Source organism: Pleurodeles waltl, chromosome 9 (assembly GCF_031143425.1).
Source record: "Pleurodeles waltl isolate 20211129_DDA chromosome 9, aPleWal1.hap1.20221129, whole genome shotgun sequence".
NCBI lineage: Eukaryota > Metazoa > Chordata > Amphibia > Caudata > Salamandridae > Pleurodeles > Pleurodeles waltl.
Window position 1 is genome coordinate 1,141,946,662 of NC_090448.1, and position 21,424 is coordinate 1,141,968,085.

General features: G+C 46.1%; 1 protein-coding gene across 9 annotated transcripts in view; it reads right to left on the reverse strand.

Annotated features, from left to right (window-relative positions):
• Positions 1–244: 244 nt before the first annotated feature.
• RBM25 (RNA binding motif protein 25) overlaps positions 245–21,424 on the reverse strand; it is a 443,084-nt gene continuing 421,904 nt past the window's right edge. For all 9 annotated transcript variants that reach the window (XM_069208940.1, XM_069208932.1, XM_069208935.1 and 6 more), the window contains 3 exons: positions 15,710–15,808; positions 15,355–15,402; positions 245–1,632 (listed from right to left, as the gene is read on the reverse strand). In XM_069208940.1, the coding sequence (XP_069065041.1) occupies positions 1,540–1,632; positions 15,355–15,402; positions 15,710–15,808 (240 nt within the window). In that variant the 3' untranslated portion in view covers positions 245–1,539. The remainder of the gene's footprint in view (positions 1,633–15,354; positions 15,403–15,709; positions 15,809–21,424) is intronic.

Here is a 21,424-nt window from a genome sequence, read left to right on the forward strand (position 1 = left end):
ATGGCAATAAAGGATGTTCACATTAACCGCCAGTATCGGAACAAATAAAAGCACAAATGTTTCAAATTATTATTTGAGAACTATAATTTAGGTCAGAACCAGTTTGTCTTGGAGATTAACACAAATATTAACATGGCCTACTATCAGGTGAGAGGTGGCCTTATATTTATGCAGACTTCATTTACAGAAAACATAAAATGCTAAACATCACTCAGGCAAGACTCAAAGAAATCCGAGCCCCAGATCAAGTATATACATTTTTAATATCTGAAATATTTACATGGTGGAATCATGTCAAGATCCCTTTATTAAGAATACAGTTTTCATATGTCTTCTTAAAATGCAGGAAGTTTAGCAACAGAAGGCTGGTTTTGCTTTCTGATATGGCAAACCACTTACCGCCAACTGAATTCAGCAAAATAAGGTGAAAGAAATGTACCAAATCAGCTAACAGTGTTTTATTTTAAAATATTTTCATTTGAACATGCCCCATTTTAGTATGAGTTTGCCAAAAGAAGCAAACCCTTTCTCGCTTCCAGTATTAGGGAAAAAACAGTCTAACCAGAGGTTCCGTCATTCAAGGGTGCAGTAGGATTACTCATGAAAAATTACTTTCATTTTGGAAACTGATGCTTTAAATTATAAGCCTGTTTGCCAAAAACGTATAAATGAAAGGGTGCCTTGAAAAGATTAGAAAGTGATGGTAAATCAGTAAAAAGTAGCAATGTCACCAAACGTTCCCAAATAATAAGGAACACACTTCCTACCCTCATTGCGACCCCATCAATTTTATAAGAGAAATGTCTCCCCTTAGGGGAGGAAAAAAAAATGGGACTATTGATATCATGGAAAACTCAGCATAGCCGACCACCACAACTGATTCCAGTTAGAAGACTCAACAGTAAATTTCCAAAGTATTTAAGGATGTTATTTTCACTTTTCAAGGAGGCTAAACAGAAGACGAAGGTTAAGGAAGCATCTTTGACTTGAGCAAAACGTGTGAAAGAACCTTAAAAATGGCTTGAACTTCATTGGAAGGAGACGCTTAAGAAGCAAAAATGAGGACTGTGGCATATGCAATTTTGCAATTCCAATCCCTAAAACGTACGTTTCTCCTTTCAGATCACTCTTCTTTAAAACAAAAAAAGGCTGATGAATGTTTTAGGAAACAATCAATTACTCTGTTATATAAATGATAACTTCCAACCTTAAGTGCAAACATTTTGCAAAACACTAGCAGAAAGTCTTATGTACAAAGGAAAACTAGCAGAACAATTTTACGAGACTGTACAGATGTTGCAGCTTATAAAATATACCAGTACATTTATCTGGTGAGTTATAAACATACCCAAATGCAGGGTTTTAGCATTATCTACAACCTATTCTGGAAGGACAAACAGACCAGCGGACAAACATTTTCACATTCTCTACATGAAAATACAACTTCTCACAAGTGTCTGAGGACAATTCATAGAACGATGGAAGGAAAATAAACAGTTTTGAAATGCAGCCTTAAATTTCAAGGCAATTTTTTTTTTTTTACTTCACGAGCCCAATCTTCTTGGCTTCCGTTTCATATATTAACAATCGCCACATTTTCACAATAAAAACTTCGGCCTCTTCATCCAAAACCTGCAAATCAAAGAATCAGATTAGTCCTGTTCTGAAATCACAAAACACACACAAACTACAACCGGACTGCAAGAATTCAAGCTTTAAACCATTTTTATGCACATGACCAGTTCATAAAGTGGGTCACGTAAGAAATCTGAAAGACTAGCAAGGGTTTATCTATGCTTAAAGTCAGTCCTTACAATCCAGGATTTGAGGGGATTCACCGCTCAGCTCAAGGTGTAAATGGTCACTGCTGCGGACATTCACACTGCCAGAGAGTTTAAAGGGACTATCCAACTTTTGTATTCGGTCAAGCAGTGAGGCAACCTATTCTGTAGGAAAGGTTGATGTTAGCACAAATTAGAATGCTAAGTGCCCTAGGTGAGGGCATGGATAAGGAAAGGAAGGGTTGCTTGACACACAAAAGATTTTTAGTTTCAAAGTTCATTATCTGCTTTTAAATTACAGGCCCACATATTACTAACTCCAGCCAGTTCTGATACCTATAAATGATTTGGGCGACTTCCACATTCAATCGAAAATCCACAACTCTGTTTGAAGATCCCTCATCTCAGCCAAAGAGACAGTATACAAATTTAACATGGCAAACATACAGTAAAAGGAAAATACTCTTCCTGTCAATCCAAGGCTAATCCCACAATCAAACATGAGCAATGACAATTTCTCAAAAGGTAGGCATGATCAGAATAATTAACACAAGACATGTACAAAACTTCCAACCCCCAAATGTCCTGCCCCTGCATTTCAAACCACACTAAACACACAGCTTCCAACCTACTCTTGCATATTTACCTAAAAGTAATTTATGACTCCTGCAGATAGCATTCTATCCTCATCTATTATGAAATTAATCACTGGAGATGACCCAACACCACTCCTCAATATTACTTAGCACCAACATTAAACAAGGAACTTTCTCAGATGACGGAGAAGCAGGACAGCTCATACCACTGCTGTCAAAACTCAAACTTCCAACAACACTCAACCACCTACCTGCCATCTATCTAAATAAAATAAAAATAAATCAATGACTAAGCCATCTCCTTCAACCTGAAAACACAAGGTCATTAAAAACAAACTAACAGGGCTTCGAATTTGACTCCTTACAAGTTCAGAGCACAAACCCTCACATACTGTGATGCAGTCTTGAACTGTCAAAAAGGTGATACCTACTTGGTACACGTACTCGACCTCTACACAGCTTTTGATAGTCAACCCCCAAACACTAAACCACCTGAAGGAAACCTCCAAACACATGCATTGGTTGATCACCTACATCACCATCTGGGGTGGTTGAGGATGGTGTCAGACTAAGAAAGTGGTATAAGAAGGGAGGTGCACAACCAAGGTAAGTGTTAGGATCCCAGGGGCTTTGGTTGGGGGGCTGGAGGGGAGAAGGAGATTAAAGGCAAGTACTAGAAATCCCACGGATACCCGGTTTAGGAAGTTGGCTCTGTATGTACTATTTCAAAGTAAGGAATAGTATGCATAGAGTCCAAGGGTTCCCCTTAGAGGTAAGACAGTGTAAAAAAGAGATAATTCTAATGCTCTATTTTGTGGTAGTGTAGTCGAGCAGTAGGCTTATCAGAGGAGTAGTGTTAAGCATTTGTTGTACACACACAGGCAATAAACGAGGAACACACACTCAGACAATTCCAGGCCAATAGGTTTTTGTATAGAAAAATATCTTTTCTTAGTTTATTTTAAGAACCACAGGTTCAAGATTTACAAGTAATACTTCAAATGAAAGGTATTTCATGTAGGAACTTTAGGAACTTTGAATTAGCAAAACAGCATATACAGTTTTCACACAAATGGCAAATAGCTATTTTAAAACTGGACACAGTGCAATTTTCAACAGTTCTTGGGGAGGTAAGTGTTTGTTAGTTTTTGCAGGTAAGTAAACCACCTACGGGGTTCAAGTTTGGGTTCAAGGTAGCCCACCGTTGGGGGTTCAGAGCAACCCCAAAGTTACCACACCATCAGCTCAGGGCCGGTCAGGTGCAGAGGTCAAAGTGGTGCCCAAAACGCATAGGCTTCAATGGAGAGAAGGGGGTGCCCCGGTTCCAGTCTGCCAGCAGGTAAGTACCCGCGTCTTCGGAGGGCAGACCAGGGGGTTTTTGTAGGGCACCGGGGGGGGGGGGGGGGGGGGGGGGGGGGGGGGGTAAGGGAGGGCGACACAAGTCAGGCACAGAAAGTACACCCTCAGCGGCCGGGTGCAGTGTGCAAACAAGCATCGGGTTCGCAATAGAAATCAATGGGAGACCAAGGGGTCTCTTCAGCGATGCAGGCAGGCAAGGGGGGGGGGGGGGGGGCTCCTCGGGGTAGCCACCACCTGGGCAAGGGAGAGGGCCACCTGGGGGTCGCTCCTGCAATGGAGGTCGGATCCTTCAGGTCCTGGGGGCTGCGGGTGCAGTGTCTTTACCAGGCGTCGGGTCTTTGAAGCAGGCAGTCGCGGTCAGGATTTTCTCTGCAGGCATCGCTGTGGGGGGTCAGGGGGGTCAACTCTGGCTACTCACGGTCTCGTAGTCGTCGGGGAGTCCTCCCTGTGGTGTTGGTTCTCCACAAGTCGAGCCGGGGGCGTCGGGTGCAAAGTCTCACGCTTCCGGCGGGAAACGTGTGTTGTTTCAAAGTTGCTTCTTTGTTGCAAAGTTGCAGTCTTTGGGGAACAGAGCCGCTGTCCTCGGGAGTTCTTGGTCCTTCTAGATGCAGGGTAGTCCTCAGGCTTCAGAGGTTGCTGGACCCTGGGAACGCATTGCTAGAGCAGTGTCTTTAGAAGGGGGGGGAGACAGGCCGGTAGAGCTGGGGCCAAAGCAGTTGGTGTCTCCGTCTTCTCTGCAGGTTTTTCAGTTCAGCAGTCCTCTTCTTCTTAGGTTGCAGGAATCTGAGATCCTAGGTTCTGGGGAGCCCCTAAATACCGATTTTAGGGGTGTGTTTAGGTCTGGGGGCTAGAAGCCAATGGCTACTAGCCCGGAGGGTGGCTACACCCTCTTTGTGCCTCCTCCCTGAGGGGAGGGGGGGCACATTCCTATCCCTATGGGGGGAATCCTCCATCTGCAAGATGGAGGATTTCTAAAAGTCAGTCACCTCAGCTCAGGACACCTTAGGGGCTGTCCTGACTGGCCAGTGACGACTCCTTGTTTTTCTCATTATCTCCTCCGGCCTTGCCGCCAAAAGTGGGGCCGTGGGCAACTCCACTAGCTGGAGTGCCCTGGGGTGCTGTAACAAAGGGGGTGAGCCTTTGAGGCTCACCGCCAGGTGTTACAGTTCCTGCAGGGGGAGGTGAGAAGCACCTCCACCCAATACAGGCTTTGTTACTAGCCACAGAGTGACAAAGGTACTCTCCCCATGTGGCCAGCAACATGTCTGGTGTGTGTCAGGCTGCTAAAACCAGTCAGCCTACACGGGTAGTTGGTTAAGGTTTCAGGGGGCACCTCTAAGGTGCCCTCTGGGGTGTATGTTACAATAAAATGTACACTGGCATCAGTGTGCATTTATTGTGCTGAGAAGTTTGATACCAAAATTCACAGTTTTCAGTGTAGCCATTATGGTGCTGTGGAGTTCGTGCATGACAGACTCCCAGACCATATACTCTTATGGCTACCCTGCACTTACAATGTCTAAGGTTTTGCTTAGACACTGTAGGGGCATAGTGCTCATGCACTTATGCCCTCACCTATGGTATAGTGCACCCTGCCTTAGGGCTGCAAGGCCTGCTAGAGGGGTGACTTATCTATACTTCATAGGCAGTGTGAGGTTGGCATGGCACCCTGAGGGGAGTGCCATGTCGACTTAGTTGTTTTATCCGCACTAGCACACACAAGCTGGCAAGCAGTGTGTCTGTGCTGAGTGAGGGGTCCCCAGGATGGCATAAGACATGCTGCAGCCCATAGAGACCTTCCCTGGCATCAGGGCCCTTGGTACCAGGGGTACCAGTTACAAGGGACTTACCTGGATGCCAGGGTGTGTCAATTGTGGAAACAAAGGTACAGGTTAGGGAAAGAACACTGGTGCTGGGGCCTGGTTAGCAGGCCTCAGTACACTTTCAAATCATAACTTAGCATCAGCAAAGGCAAAAAGTCAGGGGGTAACCATGCCAAGGAGGCATTTCCTTACACCCGGGTGCAGATATATCGAGCCAGGAGTACCATAAGCTAACACAGGACTGTCGTAGTTGGATTTGTATTGATTCAGGACCCCTTCCAGTGGACCCTGAGGAAATCAGTTGGCACAAAGAAGGTTGGAGAGTGCTCCCACTTGTGGATACCTGGAAGACCAGTGTATCTATACCAGGGAGCCCAGTGGCATAGAGGTGAAGTGGAACCAGAAACCCTGAGTCCATGGAAGCCTTGGTTGTCCAGCTGCTGTCGCGACCCACGGACCAGGCCTGTGGAACCAAAAGATGGATTCTGGACGAGAAGAACCTGAAAAAGAATGGGACAGTGTCAAGACCACTCAAATATGTCCAGGTGGTGCAGGTAGGCAACACCCACCCTCTTGGCAATGAAGTTCCTAGAGGATGGTGAAGAAAGAAGTCCAGCTGCAGAGTTCAGGGGGGCTTCAGGAGATCCTCTGAGTCGCCCACAAGCTGTCCCACGTCGGTCGCCAGACTGCAGGAGTGTCAGTGGCCAGCAGGAACACCAACAAGCCTTGGCAAAAGCAAATAGCTGATGCAAGGAAGATTGAAGGTTTTGGAGAATCAGCAAGGTCCTAATGACTCGACCCTTGGAGGGGAGTCCGGTCAGGCCTTCAACAGGAAGGAAAGCCAGCTGGAGTCTGAGGAGCCCCCACAAGTGACCCACTGGCGGCAGTCACAGGGAGTCTTCAACAGCACAACAAACAGGAGTTCCAAGTTGCAGGAGCTGCAGAGTGGAAGATGAATCCAGACAATTAAGAGTGCTGGAAGCTGGTGCTTCCAGGAGCTCAAAGAGCTTCTTGGAGCAAGAGCCAACAAGCCTTGGCAAGAGCAAAAGTCGTGGTGCACAGAGGTTCAGTTTCAGTGGCTGCAGCAAGGGCCCACAGTCTCCAAGCTGGTCAGAGGACAAGGCAGACCTGGAGAGGACCACAGAACCACCTCAAGCGGAGCCTTTATGCTGTCTGTGGGACAGCAGGATCCACCAGCCAGTCATGGTTGTCTTGAGGTGCCTGAGGATGCAAGGGAGTGACTCCTTCACTCCAAGGGAGATTCCTTCTTGCTTCTTGGATGCAGGCAGAGTCCTTGTGACCCTGGAGGATGCACAGCCATGGATGTTGCAGAAATCTTGCAGGCGAAACAATGTTGAAGTGGGAGCCCTCCCAACTGTATAGTCTTGTTTCAGTTCCAAGAGCAGACCAGCAGCGGTTCTGGGGGCCAGGAGCAGATGATATCTTGCAGAGAGTTCCTTGAAGAGTCCTGCTCGACGAATCTGAGAACCCACCCTCGGGGGAGCCCTTAAGTAACCCTAAAATGGGGTTGGACAATCTCTGTAGTGACCCACCTATCAGAGGGGGCCAGGGACGTCATCTGGCCTAATCAGTCAGATGCTCCCAGAGGACTCAGACCACCTTCTTTCCAAGATGGCAGAATCAACCAGCCACCTGGCAGCGCTCTGTGCACCACCCTAGGGGAAGAGCTGGCCAGGGGGATGGTTACTCCCCTGTCCTTTGTGCAGTTTTGTGCCAGAGGGAACTGGCGTTCCTGAACTGGTGCAAACGGGATTATGGAAGGAGGGCACCAAATGTGCATTTCAAAGTAGTCAGTGGCACTCGGAGGCCTCCCCACCCAAAATGAAAATGTCACTTACCCAGTGTACATCTGTTCGTGGCATCAGTCGCTGAGATTCACATGGTATGCATTAGCTCGCCATCTGGTGTTGGGTCGGAGTGTTACAAGTTGTTTTTCTTCGAAGAAGTGTTTTCGAGTCACTGGACCGAGTGGCTCCTCCTTCTGTGCTCATTGCGCATGGGCGTCGACTCCATCTTCGATTGTTTTCCCCGCAGAGGGTGAGGTAGGAGTTGTACTATAGTAATAGTGCCCGCGCAATGAAGTGTGTAAGTATGTACCTATTAAAGGTTTAAATAATATATATACAAATGTACAAAATTGAATGTAACTTCTGAACTGCTACAGGCTTCCGGGGAGGTGGGTGGGCCCATGTGAATCTCAGCGACTGATGCCACGAACAGATGTACACTGGGTAAGTGACATTTTCAGTTCGATGGCATCTGTCGCTGTAGATACACATGGTATGCATAGACTAGTAAGCAGTTATTTCCCCATAAGCGGTGGATTAGCCTGTAGGAGTAGAAGTTGTCTGAAATAGAGTTCTTAATACAGCTTGACCTACTGCGGCTTGTTGTGCGGATAGCACATCTATACAGTAGTGTTTGGTGAATGTGTGAGGCGTAGACCATGTGGCTGCCTTACATATTTCATGCATTGGGATGTTTCCTAAAAAGGCCATTGAAGCACCTTTTTTCCTGGTTGAATGTGCCCTGGGAGTAATGGGCAGTTGTCTTTTTGCTTTAAGGTAGCAGATTTGGATGCATTTAACAATCCATCTGGCTATACCTTGTTTTGATATTGGGTTACCTGCATGAGGTTTTTGGAATGCAATAAATAGCTGTTTAGTCTTTCTGATGTTCTTTGTTCTGTCAATGTAGTACATTAATGCTCTTTTGACATCTAATGTATGTAGTGCTCTTTCAGCCACAGAATCTGGCTGTGGGAAAAAAACTGGTAGTTCTACCGTTTGATTTAGATGGAACGGTGAAATAACTTTTGGTAAAAATTTTGGATTAGGTCGTAGGACGACCTTATTTTTATGTATTTGTATAAAAGGTTCCTGTGTTGTGAACGCTTGAATTTCACTTACTCTTCTCAGAGATGTAATGGCGATGAGAAAGGCAACTTTCCAGGTTAGGAATTGTATTCCGCAAGAGTGCATGGGTTCGAAAGGTGGGCCCATGAGTCTTGTTAGGACCACGTTTAGGTTCCATGAAGGAACAGGTGGTGTTCTTGGTGGTATAATTCTTTTAAGACCTTCTATGAATGCTTTGATGACTGGTATCCTATACAAGGAAGTTGAATAGGTAGTCTGCAGGTATGCAGATATTGCTGCAAGGTGTATTTTAATAGAAGAGAAGGCTAGCCTTGCTTTTTGTAAATGGAGCAAGTAATTTATTATATGTTTTGGAGTTGCGTTTAGTGGTTGTATCTGATTATGATGGCAGTAACAAACAAATCTTTTCCACTTACTTGCGTAGCAGTGTCTAGTGGATGGCCTTCTGGCCTGCTTTATGACCTCCATACACTCTTGGCTAAGTTGTAAGTGTCCGAATTCTAGGATTTCAGGAGCCAGATTGCTAGATTCAGCGATGCTGGATCTGGGTGTCTGATCTGTTGGTTGTGTTGCGTTAACAGATCTGGTTTGTTCGGCAGTTTGATGTGGGGTACTACAGAAAGATCTAGCAGTGTTGTGTACCAGGGTTGTCTTGCCCACGTTGGTGCTATTAAAATGAGTTTGAGTTTGTTTTGACTCAGTTTGTTCACTAGATAAGGGAGGAGAGGGAGAGGAGGGAAAGCGTAAGCAAATATTCCTGACCAGTTCATCCATAGGGCATTGCCTTGGGATTGCTTGTGTGGGTATCTGGACGCGAAGTTTTGGCATTTTGCGTTCTCTTTTGTTGCAAATAAGTCTATCTGAGGTGTTCCCCAGAGTGTGAAGTAGGTGTTCAGAATTTGTGGGTGGATTTCCCATTCGTGGACTTGTTGGTGATCTCGAGAGAGATTGTCTGCCAGTTGATTCTGGATCCCCGGAATAAACTGTGCTATGAGGCGAATTTGATGGTGGATTGCCCACTTCCATATGTTTTGAGCTAATAAGCTTAACTGTGTTGAATGTGTTCCTCCTTGTTTGTTTAGATAATACATCGTTGTCATGTCTGTTTTGACAAGGATGTATTTGTGGGTTATGATTGGTTGGAAAGCTTTTAGTGCTTGGAAAACTGCTAATAATTCTAGATGATTTATATGCAGTTTTGTTTGATGTATGTTCCATTGTCCTCTTATGGTGTGTTGATTGAGATGTGCTCCCCACCCTGTCATGGAAGCATCTGTTATTACGTACTGTGGCACTGGGTCTTGGAAAGGCCGCCCTTTGTTTAAATTTATACTGTTCCACCATAGAAGCGAGAGGTAAGTTTGGCGGTCTATTAACACCAGATCTAGAAGGTGACCCTGTGCTTGAGACCACTGTGAGGCTAGACATTGTTGTAAGGGCCTCATGTGCAGTCTTGCGTTTGGGACAATGGCTATGCATGAGGACATCATGCCTAGGAGCTGTAGTATTGTTCTTGCTTGTATTGTTTGATTTGGAGACATGTGTTGAATGACTGTTGAAATTGTGAATTCTTTGTGGAGTTGGCGTTGCTACTCCTTTTGTCGTGTCTATTATGGCCCCTAGATATTGCTGTACTTTGCTTGGCTGAATGTTGGATTTTGCAAAGTTGACGGTGAACCCTAGTTTGTAGAGGGTTTGTATAACCTGATTTGCGTGGTTTGAGCATTGTGTGAGCGAACTGGTTTTGATTAGCCAGTCGTCTAGATACGGGAATACATGTATTTGCTGCCTTCTGATGTGTGCAGCGACTACTGCTAGGCATTTTGTGAATACCCTTGGAGCGGTTGTTAAACCGAAAGGCAATACTTTGAATTGGTAATGTATTCCTTTGAATACAAACCTTAGATATTTTCTGTGTGATTGATGTATTGGTATATGGAAATATGCGTCTTTGAGGTCTAGGGTTGTCATGTAGTTGTGTTTTTTGAGCAATGGTAACACTTCTTGTAGTGTGACCATGTGAAAGTGGTCTGATTTGATGAATGTGTTTACTACTCTGAGGTCCAGAATTGGTCTCAGTGTTTTGTCCTTTTTTGGTATCAAGAAGTACAGTGAATATACTCCTGTGTTTATTTGTGTGCTTGGTACTAATTCTATTGCATTTTTTTGCAGTAATGCTTGAACTTCTATCTCTAGAAGCTGTGAATGGTGTTTTGATAAATTTTGTGATTTTGGTGGTATGTCTGGAGGGAATTGCAGGAATTCTATGCAATAACCATGTTGGATAATTGCTAGGACCCATGTGTCTGTAGTTATTTCCTCCCATGCTTCGTAATATTGACCTATCCTTCCCCCCACTGGTGGTGTGTGGGGGGGGTGAGTGACGTGTGAGTCACTGCTTGTTGGTAGTGGTTTTGGGGCTTTGAAATCTTCCTGTATTCCTAGGGAATTGCCCTCCTCTATACTGGCCCCGAAAGCCTCCCCTGTACTGTCCCTGGTAGGTGGACGGTGCGGACTGTGAGGTACTGGCTTGTGTGGCCTGACCCCGAAACCCTCCTCTAAAAGGTGTTTTGCGGAAGGTGGTATAAGATCCTCTGCTCTGCGGGGAGTAGAGTGCGCCCATGGCCTTGGCAGTGTCAGTGTCCTTTTTGAGCTTTTCTATGGCTGTGTCGACCTCCGGACCGAACAGCATTTTTTCGTTTACTGGCATGTTAAGTACTGCCTGCTGAATTTCCGGCTTGAATCCAGACGTTCTGAGCCATGCGTGCCTACGGATGGTAACCGACGTATTAATGGTCCTTGCGGCTGTGTCTGCTGCATCCATAGAGGAGCGTATTTGATTGTTGGAAATGTTTTGACCTTCTTCAACAACCTGTTTTGCTCTTTTTTGTAGATCTTTTGGGAGATGTTCAATGAGATGCTGCATCTCATCCCAGTGGGCTCTGTCGTATCGCGCTAGCAGCGCTTGTGAGTTTGCGATGCGCCACTGGTTTGCTGCCTGGACAGCGACCCTCTTCCCGGCTGCATCAAACTTTCTGCTTTCTTTATCTGGGGGAGGTGCATCCCCAGAAGTGTGTGAATTTGCCCGTTTTCTGGCAGCCCCTACCACCACAGAATCTGGTGGCAGCTGAGAGGTGATGAATACAGGGTCCGTAGGAGGCGCCTTATATTTTTTGTCCACTCTAGGCGTTACTGCCCTGCTTTTGACTGGCTCTTTGAAGATCTCCTTTGCATGGCGAAGCATGCCTGGGAGCATAGGCAGGCTCTGGTAGGAGCTGTGGGTGGAGGAGAGGGTGTTAAATAAAAAGTCATCCTCTACTTGTTCAGAGTGTAGTTCCACATTATGGAACTGAGCTGCTCTAGCCACCACTTGTGAATAGGCTGTGCTGTCCTCAGGTGGTGATGGCCTAGTTGGGTATGTGTCTGGGCTGTTATCAGACACTGGTGCATCGTACAAGTCCCACGCGTCTTGATCTTGGTCATCGTGGCTCATGGCGGTGTGAGCTGGCGAATGAGACGGGGTGTAAGTTGGTGAAGCCGGAGTTACAGGTGGAGGCGAGGGAGGAGGTGTTACCGTCTTTGCTGTTTGTTGCTGAGGAGCCTCTCGTGCTACAAACTGAAGTGTTCTCTTTCTTTTGACAGGTGGAAGGGTACTGATCTTCCCTGTCCCCTGCTGAATAAAGATACGCTTCTGCGTGTGATCCACTTCAGTGGATTGCAGTTCCTGTTCGAATCTGTGTCTTTTCATTTGTGAAGACATAGAAAGTTCTTCAGTATAGGAGCCTGAAACTGGGTCTGTTGGTGCTTTTTTCGGCTCCGAAAACCCTGTTGTTTGTTTTTTCGGCTCCGAGGTAACCTTCCTCTTCTTATGTGCCGAAAAATCTTCGGCGCCACTGTCTCGGCGTCGATCCGTGTCGACACCGAACTCTCGGTGTCGATGCTTCTCTTTAGCACTCTCTCGGTCCCGAGGAGGCTGCGTGCCGGTGTCTCGACCGGAGTCGGACGATCTCGACACTGAATGGGCCTTTTTCGGTGCCGATTGTTGGTCACCGTGAATTTGGGTTGAGCCATGGCCGGTTGGCAGTGGCGTCCCCTGGGCCTTTTTGCCTTTTTTAATTTCTGATCTCGACGTCTTACTCACTGTTTTTGGATGGTCGAGTTCGTCGGAGTCTGAATCCTGGATGGAAAAGGATTCCTCCTGTTCCTCTTCTGTCTCGAACTGTCGATGCTCTTTTGGCGTGGACGCCATCTGCAGTCTTCTCGCTCGACGGTCGCGCAGAGTTTTTCGGGACCGGAACGCCCGACAGGCCTCACAGGATTCTTCGCTGTGCTCGGGTGACAGGCACAGGTTACAGACCGAGTGTTGGTCCGTATAAGGATATTTGTTGTGGCATTCAGGGCAGAATCGAAACGGGGTCCGTTCCATCGGCGTTGTTCTCCACGCGGTCGGGCCGACTAGGCCCCGACGGTGTGCCGAAATCTACCCCGAAGGACACCGAAGCGCTTCGATGTTCAATGCGTTGTATGTGTTTATCTCGAACCGGATCGCAACGATACCGTCGAAAATCTTCAGTTTTCAGCTATCTTTCCGTTCCGAAACTCGGAGCGACAGGAACACGTCCGAACCCGATGGCGGAAAGAAAACAATCGAAGATGGAGTCGACGCCCATGCGCAATGAGCACAGAAGGAGCCACTCGGTCCAGTGACTCGAAAACACTTCTTCGAAGAAAAACAACTTGTAACACTCCGACCCAACACCAGATGGCGAGCTAATGCATACCATGTGTATCTACAGCGACAGATGCCATCGAACAGACTTATTTCAAAAGAACAGATTTCCTTGCAGGAAACCCTTTGTTCTGCCTTGCCATGCTTGAGTGAGGTTCATCAGCAAGAGGGTAGAACAGTGTCTGGAGCCAGCAGCTGTGTTGGCTGGCAGAACTGGGGGTCCTTTAAGGACCCCCCCCCCCAAGCCCCCAAAAGGTAAGTGGGATCATGCCACTAGCATCAGTGTAGTTGCACAATAGCATCATGTTTAATACCAACCATGCCTTGGTTCAGCGAAGCCATTATGTAGTTGGACCACTCATACATACTTTAAGATGGCTTCCCAGCACTTACAAAGCTTAGGGAATGGAGTCTGGGGTTTGTAGGGGTACCATACATGCAACCCTGCCCTTGGACTGAAGGCAGTACCAGAGGGGTGTCTTGGTGTCTAAGTGGAGTGACTATGATATAAGGCAAACCATATATCTGAGGTTAATGGTGTATGCACCATTCCACACAGGCTGCAATGGCAGGACTGCAAACAATTTCCATGGGCTCCTATAATACATGCTGCAGTTCATGGGAGACCCCTGGTGTACCAATATCCTGGGTTTCCATGTACCATATACTAGGGACTTGCATGAGTGCACTAGAATGCCAGCTGTGCAGTGTTAACATTTACCAGCAATCAAATTTAGAGGTGAGCACAGACACTGGGGTCCTGAGTAGCAAGACCCCAGTGCACTACAGTCTAAAGACACGGACACCAGGCAAAAAGTGGTGGTAACAAGGTCAGAAAGATACTATTTTCCTACAATCACAGTCTAATGCAGATTGCCTGAAAGTGCTAACCAGTTCTCAATTCAAACCTCTACCTGAAATCCCTTGGAACTGTACCCAAAAAAGCAGCCTAAAACTGGGGGTGGATGAAAAATTCCGCTCTGCCGACGTAATTTGTAGTGTTTTGCCCACTCTGCGTTCCGCTTGGGAGCACGCAGTTTCAGCAAAGTTCTGCCAACCGCCGCATGGCAGAGCCTTTTCTTGCGCAAGGCTCGCCAATGCAGTTTGCGAATGAGAATTGCACCGCCAACAATAAAGGTCATGACCATTCGTGTTGAGAAAGCTGCCACAAATAGAAAATCTACTTGAGGCAGAAAGAAAAAAGTGCTGTTCACGCAGAGTTCATAGCACAGCCCAAGCTCCCAGCGCTAAAAAGAGTGAGGTGCCAGAACTCCACCAGCTAGCAGAATCTGAGTTTTTAATGCAACTCAATGCAATTGAGCAGAGTGAAACTCTACGAGTTCCTCCCAGGCCTACTAGAGACCTACCTGTATAGAGAATATGTAACTGCCTAAAAGTCCACTGCTCATGACAAAAAATCGGATTAAAATTGTTTCATTCAGAACTTCATGTCCAGTGCCTACCTAAAACTGCACAAGACGCAATTCTGCCTCTGTCGGCAAAACAAAATAGTGGGTAATTTGCGGGAGATAGACTAACTGACAAGCAATGCAAAATCTTGTGAATTCACAAAACTCTCCTTCAAAGAAAACTACCAATCCAAGCTGTAGTTCTCTCATAACTCAATGCAAACAGAAATTGTCCCAAGTTCACACTGACCCCAAATAAATCATTAAAAATGCTGCAGCACATCCCAAAGGCCTGCAGACTTAATCATATCATCCCAATACTGAAAGGACTACGGTTCGCTCAACTTCCAAGACCCGATCATCCTCAAAACCAGCTCCCTCACATATAGTGCTACTTTAAAATGTGCCCCTGTAACCACTGAAAAGCCTAAACACTGCCGGGCTAGAAAGTAAACTGCAAATTTGTGATGTACAGTTAAAGCAAATGGGTTATAAAGCAAAAGTGGCTGTGAATTAAGTTAAAACAAAAGTGACTAGATTTAAGACTTTCAGACATGAATTACGGACTTTAAAGTATACTGTACAAGTTTGAAACTTAATCTTAAACGGATTAAATTCACTACTTCATTTTGAGATGTCAATTGCTGCACAGCTAAAACAAATGTTAGATTAGGGGGAACGTACTGGGATTGCAATGAAAACTTCCACAAACAATATATCTGGCAAGGTTAGGAAAAAAATAAAAATAAATAAAACTTACCATAGCAACATCATCCAATATACTCTGAGGTGTACTATGAGCCATTACCTGAAAAAGAAACAACTTTTTATGTACAAAAATAGAAAGACCATGTTACCAAATGCCACATGTCACAAAAGTGGGAGAAAAGGGCAAAAGGCAGCTCTAAAGAACAAAATTAGGATTAGAAAACTGAGAATATGCCCTCGAGTCAGACAGTGCCATAGCATTTTAATTTCCAGACAAGAGCACCTCATTCACAACCCGGTGCCAGATTCTTCAAAGAAACCCATAAATAATCTTTAGTTTACTTTCCTAAGTTATCTAGAACACAATCAAAGAAGCCCAACCAGTATTAATGTTTTAATACACTTACCTTTGAACACACAAAATCAACTAGTGTAGCTTCTTCTTCACCAATGTATTCTATGATCTTTTTATTAATCCATGGTCTAATTCGTCGCTCCATAAGGGTCTTGAATAAAAGAAAAGTTGCATTTAAAACTCAAACTTCCAAATGCATCCATACATTCAATGCAAAAGATGCATAAACATTAACTCAAATGACTTGAAACTAAGTAACAAAGCTGCTCTGAGTTAATAAAACAAAAGAATAAATAAAAGGGACAGTGGTTATTCAAGAACTCCTAAAGAAGTGCTCTCCCATTCACAACCAGCTGGATTCCCAGATCAGACTAGTAGTTTCCCTTTCCATTATGCCCATAATTTGGGCAGAATCTTTCGGGAAACACTGGTGGGGCAAAGGTACACTGAATAACTAAGCTGTGCGACCCTGTCCTTCGAGGTTCATTGACAGCACTGTTTCAAGTTTGTTTGATGATATCCACTGCGGCAAAACAAATATCAAGAGTTAAGAAAACTATCAATATACACAGCTTATTTATAAAAAAAAATTAACGTGTTATATTCCATCTATAGAACATAAAAATGGGTTACTATTCTAAAAGTACACACATTTTGACATACTGGAGCATAAATGTAATGGGAAAATAGCCCTCTACCACAGTAGAGTGCATACTGCAGATCTTTTGCTAATCCAGCAACATAACAGTAAGTATTGGTATATATTGTATCCAATACAACCAATGTACAAAGTCATACAAAAATACATCTAACGTCAATACACGTCTAAGCATTGTCTTGAGTTCATAGAATCTTCCTCCAACAGATTGATTCATAAACCCTAAAAAGAAAACTACTTTGATATATAATAATAGGCAAGGTTGAGCTTTCATGGCCCTCGTGGTCACTGGAGGAAACTTAACTTTCCTATTTAACTACTAGTAATATGCACAGAGCCAATAAAATTCCATCATAATTCCCTCAAAAAAGTTACCCAGACGATAACCGAGTCAGATGTTGTAGGAAGTTGGCTCTGTATATACTATCTCAAAGTGAGAGATAATGTGCACAGAGTCCAACGGTTCCCCTTAGAGGTTGATAGTGGCAAAAGTAGACAATACTAATGCTCTATTTTGTGGTAGTGTGGTCGAGCAGTAGGCTTATGAGAGGGTAGTGTTAAGCATTTGTTGTACACACACAGGCTATAAATGAGGAAAACACACTCAAAGACTTGACTCCAGGCCAATAGTTTTTATATAGAAAAATATATTTTCTTAATTTATTTTAGAACCACAAGATTCAGGATTTGAGGTAAGTACATAAAATGCAAGGTACTTCGCATATAGAACTGATTCAAACCAGTAGTACACACAGTTTAGGTTAATATGGCAAAAAGCTATTTTTTAAGTGGACAGTGCAAAAGAACAAGTTACTTACCTTCGGTAACGCTTTTTCTGGTGGATAAAATAGCTACCTGTGGATTCCTCACCTTATGAATTCATCCTTGCGCCAGCATCAGACGGAAAGTTCTCTTCCTAGCTCTCCACGTCAATGAGGACGTCACAATAGCACAGCTCCACGCGACTGACGTCACTGTGCCAATAAGACGTCCTCGTCAGCGTGCGGACGTCAGTTTCTCCCATTTTTTACGTGCCTTTGAGGCAAACAGGTGCAAACCGACTTCCACAACTCCAATCAACACATATATACATAAAACCCTCATAATGCCGGACAGGCAACGGGGAGGCGGGCGGGACTGTGAGGAATCCACAGGTAGCTATTGTATCCACCAGAAAAAGCATTACCGAAGGTAAGTAACTTGTTTTTCTGATGGATACAAACTACCTGTGGATTCCTCACCTTATGAATAGAGTCCCAAAGCAGTACCGCACTCGGAGGTTGGTGCCCGTCTGATTCCAAACAGATAGCGCAAAGTGGCCGTCCCTCTGAACCTCACCATCCAAGCAGTAATGCTTAGCGAAAGTATGGAGGGACGCCCAAGTTGCCGCCTTACAAATGTCCACCACCGGGACTCCCCTTGCCAGTGCCGAAGTGGCCGACTTAGCCCTGGTGGAGTGAGCCCCGATTCCCTCAGGAGGAACTTTCTTTGCCAGAGAGTAGCAAACTTTTATACAAAGAATGACCCACAATGACCCACCTGGAGATTGTTCTTTTATGGACTGCTCTGCCCTTCCGCTGACCAACATACCCCACGAACAGCTGATCCTCTAGGTGAAAGTCCTTCGTCCTCTCAATATAAAAACTGACAGCCCTTCTAGGGTCCAATCGGTGGAGTCTCTTCCTCTTTAGAGGGGTGGGGAGAAGGGTAGAAAGAGGGAAGGGTAATAGCCTGTCCCATATGAAAAGGAGTGACAACTTTTGGTAGAAAAGCCGCCCTGGTTTTCAGTACCACTTTATCAGGGAAAACAAGGTAAAGGGAGGGTTTTACAGAAAGGGCTTGAAGCTTCCCAACCCTCCTAGCAGAGGTTATAGCAATAAAGAATACAGTCTTAAGAACCAAATACCTTAAAGGACATGAATGCATGGGCTCAAACTGTGAACCCATCAGAAATGTTAACACAAGGTTCAAATCACACTGAGGCATATTGTAAGGAAATGCCTCCTTGGCATGGTTGCCCCCTGACTTTTTGCCTTTGCTGATGCTATGTTTACAATTGAAAGTGTGCTGAGGCCTGCTAACCAGGCCCCAGCACCAGTGTTCTTTCCCTAACCTGTACTTTTTGTATCCACAATTGGCAGACCCTGTGTAAGGAAATGCCTCCTTGGCATGGTTGCCCCCTGACTTTTTGCCTTTGCTGATGCTATGTTTACAATTGAAAGTGTGCTGAGGCCTGCTAACCAGGCCCCAGCCCCAGTGTTCTTTCCCTAACCTGTACTTTTGTATCCACAATTGGCAGACCCTGGCATCCAGATAAGTCCCTTGTAACTGGTACTTCTAGTACCAAGGGCCCTGATGCCAAGGAAGGTCTCTAAGGGCTGCAGCATGTCTTATGCCACCCTGGAGACCTCTCACTCAGCACAGACACACTGCTTACCAGCTTGTGTGTGCTAGTGAGGACAAAACGAGTAAGTCGACATGGCACTCCCCTCAGGGTGCCATGCCAGCCTCTCACTGCCTATGCAGTATAGGTAAGACACCCCTCTAGCAGGCCTTACAGCCCTAAGGCAGGGTGCACTATACCATAGGTGAGGGTACCAGTGCATGAGCATGGTACCCCTACAGTGTCTAAACAAAACCTTAGACATTGTAAGTGCAGGGTAGCCATAAGAGTATATGGTCTGGGAGTCTGTCAAACACGAACTCCACAGCACCATAATGGCTACACTGAAAACTGGGAAGTTTGGTATCAAACTTCTCAGCACAATAAATGCACACTGATGCCAGTGGACATTTTATTGTAAAATACACCACAGAGGGCACCTTAGAGGTGCCCCCTGAAACTTAACCGACTATCTGTGTAGGCTGACTAGTTTTAGCAGCCTGCCACAAACCGAGACATGTTGCTGGCCCCATGGGGAGAGTGCCTTTGTCACTCTGAGGCCAGTAACAAAGCCTGCACTGGGTGGAGATGCTAACACCTCTCCCAGGCAGGAATTGTCACACCTGGCGGTGAGCCTCAAAGGCTCACCTCCTTTGTGCCAACCCAGCAGGACACTCCAGCTAGTGGAGTTGCCCGCCCCCTCCGGCCAGGCCCCACTTTTGGCGGCAAGGCCGGAGAAAATAATGAGAAAAACAAGGAGGAGTCACTGGCCAGTCAGGACAGCCCCTAAGGTGTCCTGAGCTGAGGTGACTCTAACTTTTAGAAATCCTCCATCTTGCAGATGGAGGATTCCCCCAATAGGGTTAGGATTGTGACCCCCTCCCCTTGGGAGGAGGCACAAAGAGGGTGTACCCACCCTCAGGGCTAGTAGCCATTGGCTACTAACCCCCCAGACCTAAACACGCCCTTAAATTTAGTATTTAAGGGCTACCCTGAACCCTAGAAAATTAGATTCCTGCAACAAGAAGAAGGACTGCCCAGCTGAAAACCCCTGCAGCGGAAGACCAGAAGACGACAACTGCCTTGGCTCCAGAAACTCACCGGCCTGTCTCCTGCCTTCCAAAGATCCTGCTCCAGCGACGCCTTCCGAAGGGACCAGCGACCTCGACACCCTCTGAGGACTGCCCCTGCTTCGAAAAGACAAGAAACTCCCGAGGACAGCGGACCTGCTCCAAGAAAAGCTGCAACTTTGTTTCCAGCAGCTTTAAAGAACCCTGCAAGCTCCCCGCAAGAAGCGTGAGACTTGCAACACTGCACCCGGCGACCCCGACTCGACTGGTGGAGATCCGACGCCTCAGGAGGGACCCCAGGACTACTCTGATACTGTGAGTACCAAAACCTGTCCCCCCTGAGCCCCCACAGCGCCGCCTGCAGAGGGAATCCCGAGGCTTCCCCTGACCGCGACTCTTTGAACCTAAAGTCCCGACGCCTGGGAGAGACCCTGCACCCGCAGCCCCCAGGACCTGAAGGACCGGACTTTCACTGGAGAAGTGACCCCCAGGAGTCCCTCTCCCTTGCCCAAGTGGAGGTTTCCCCGAGGAATCCCCCCCTTGCCTGCCTGCAGCGCTGAAGAGATCCCGAGATCTCTCATAGACTAACATTGCGAACCCGACGCTTGTTTCTACACTGCACCCGGCCGCCCCCGCGCCGCTGAGGGTGAAATTTCTGTGTGGACTTGTGTCCCCCCCGGTGCCCTACAAAACCCCCCTGGTCTGCCCTCCGACGACGCGGGTACTTACCTGCAAGCAGACCAGAACCGGGGCACCCCCTTCTCTCCATTCTAGCCTATGTGTTTTGGGCACCACTTTGAACTCTGCACCTGACCGGCCCTGAGCTGCTGGTGTGGTGACTTTGGGGTTGCTCTGAACCCCCAACGGTGGGCTACCTTGGACCAAGAACTGAACCCTGTAAGCGTCTTACTTACCTGGTAAAACTAATCAAAACTTACCTCCCCTAGGAACTGTGAAAATTGCACTAAGTGTCCACTTTTAAAACAGCTATTTGTCAATAACTTGAAAAGTATACATGCAATTTTGATGATTTGAAGTTCCTAAAGTACTTACCTGCAATACCTTTCGAATGAGCTATTACATGTAGAATTTGAACCTGTGGTTCTTAAAATAAACTAAGAAAAGATATTTTTCTATATAAAAACCTATTGGCTGGATTTGTCTCTGAGTGTGTGTACCTCATTTATTGTCTATGTGTATGTACAACAAATGCTTAACACTACTCCTTGGATAAGCCTACTGCTCGACCACACTACCACAAAATAGAGCATTAGTATTATCTATTTTTACCACTATTTTACCTCTAAGGGGAACCCTTGGACTCTGTGCATGCTATTCCTTACTTTGAAATAGCACATACAGAGCCAACTTCCTACACCCTGGCATCCAGATAAGTCCCTTGTAACTGGTACTTCTAGTACCAAGGGCCCTGATGCCAAGGAAGGTCTCTAAGGGCTGCAGCATGTCTTATGCCACCCTAGAGACCTCTCACTCAGCACAGACACACTGCTTGCCAGCTTGTGTGTGCTGGTGAGAACAAAACGAGTAAGTCGACATGGCCCTCCCCTCAGGGTGCCATGCCAGCCTCTCACTGCCTATGCAAGTATAGGTCAGTCACCCCTCTAGCAGGCCTTACAGCCCTAAGGCAGGGTGCAC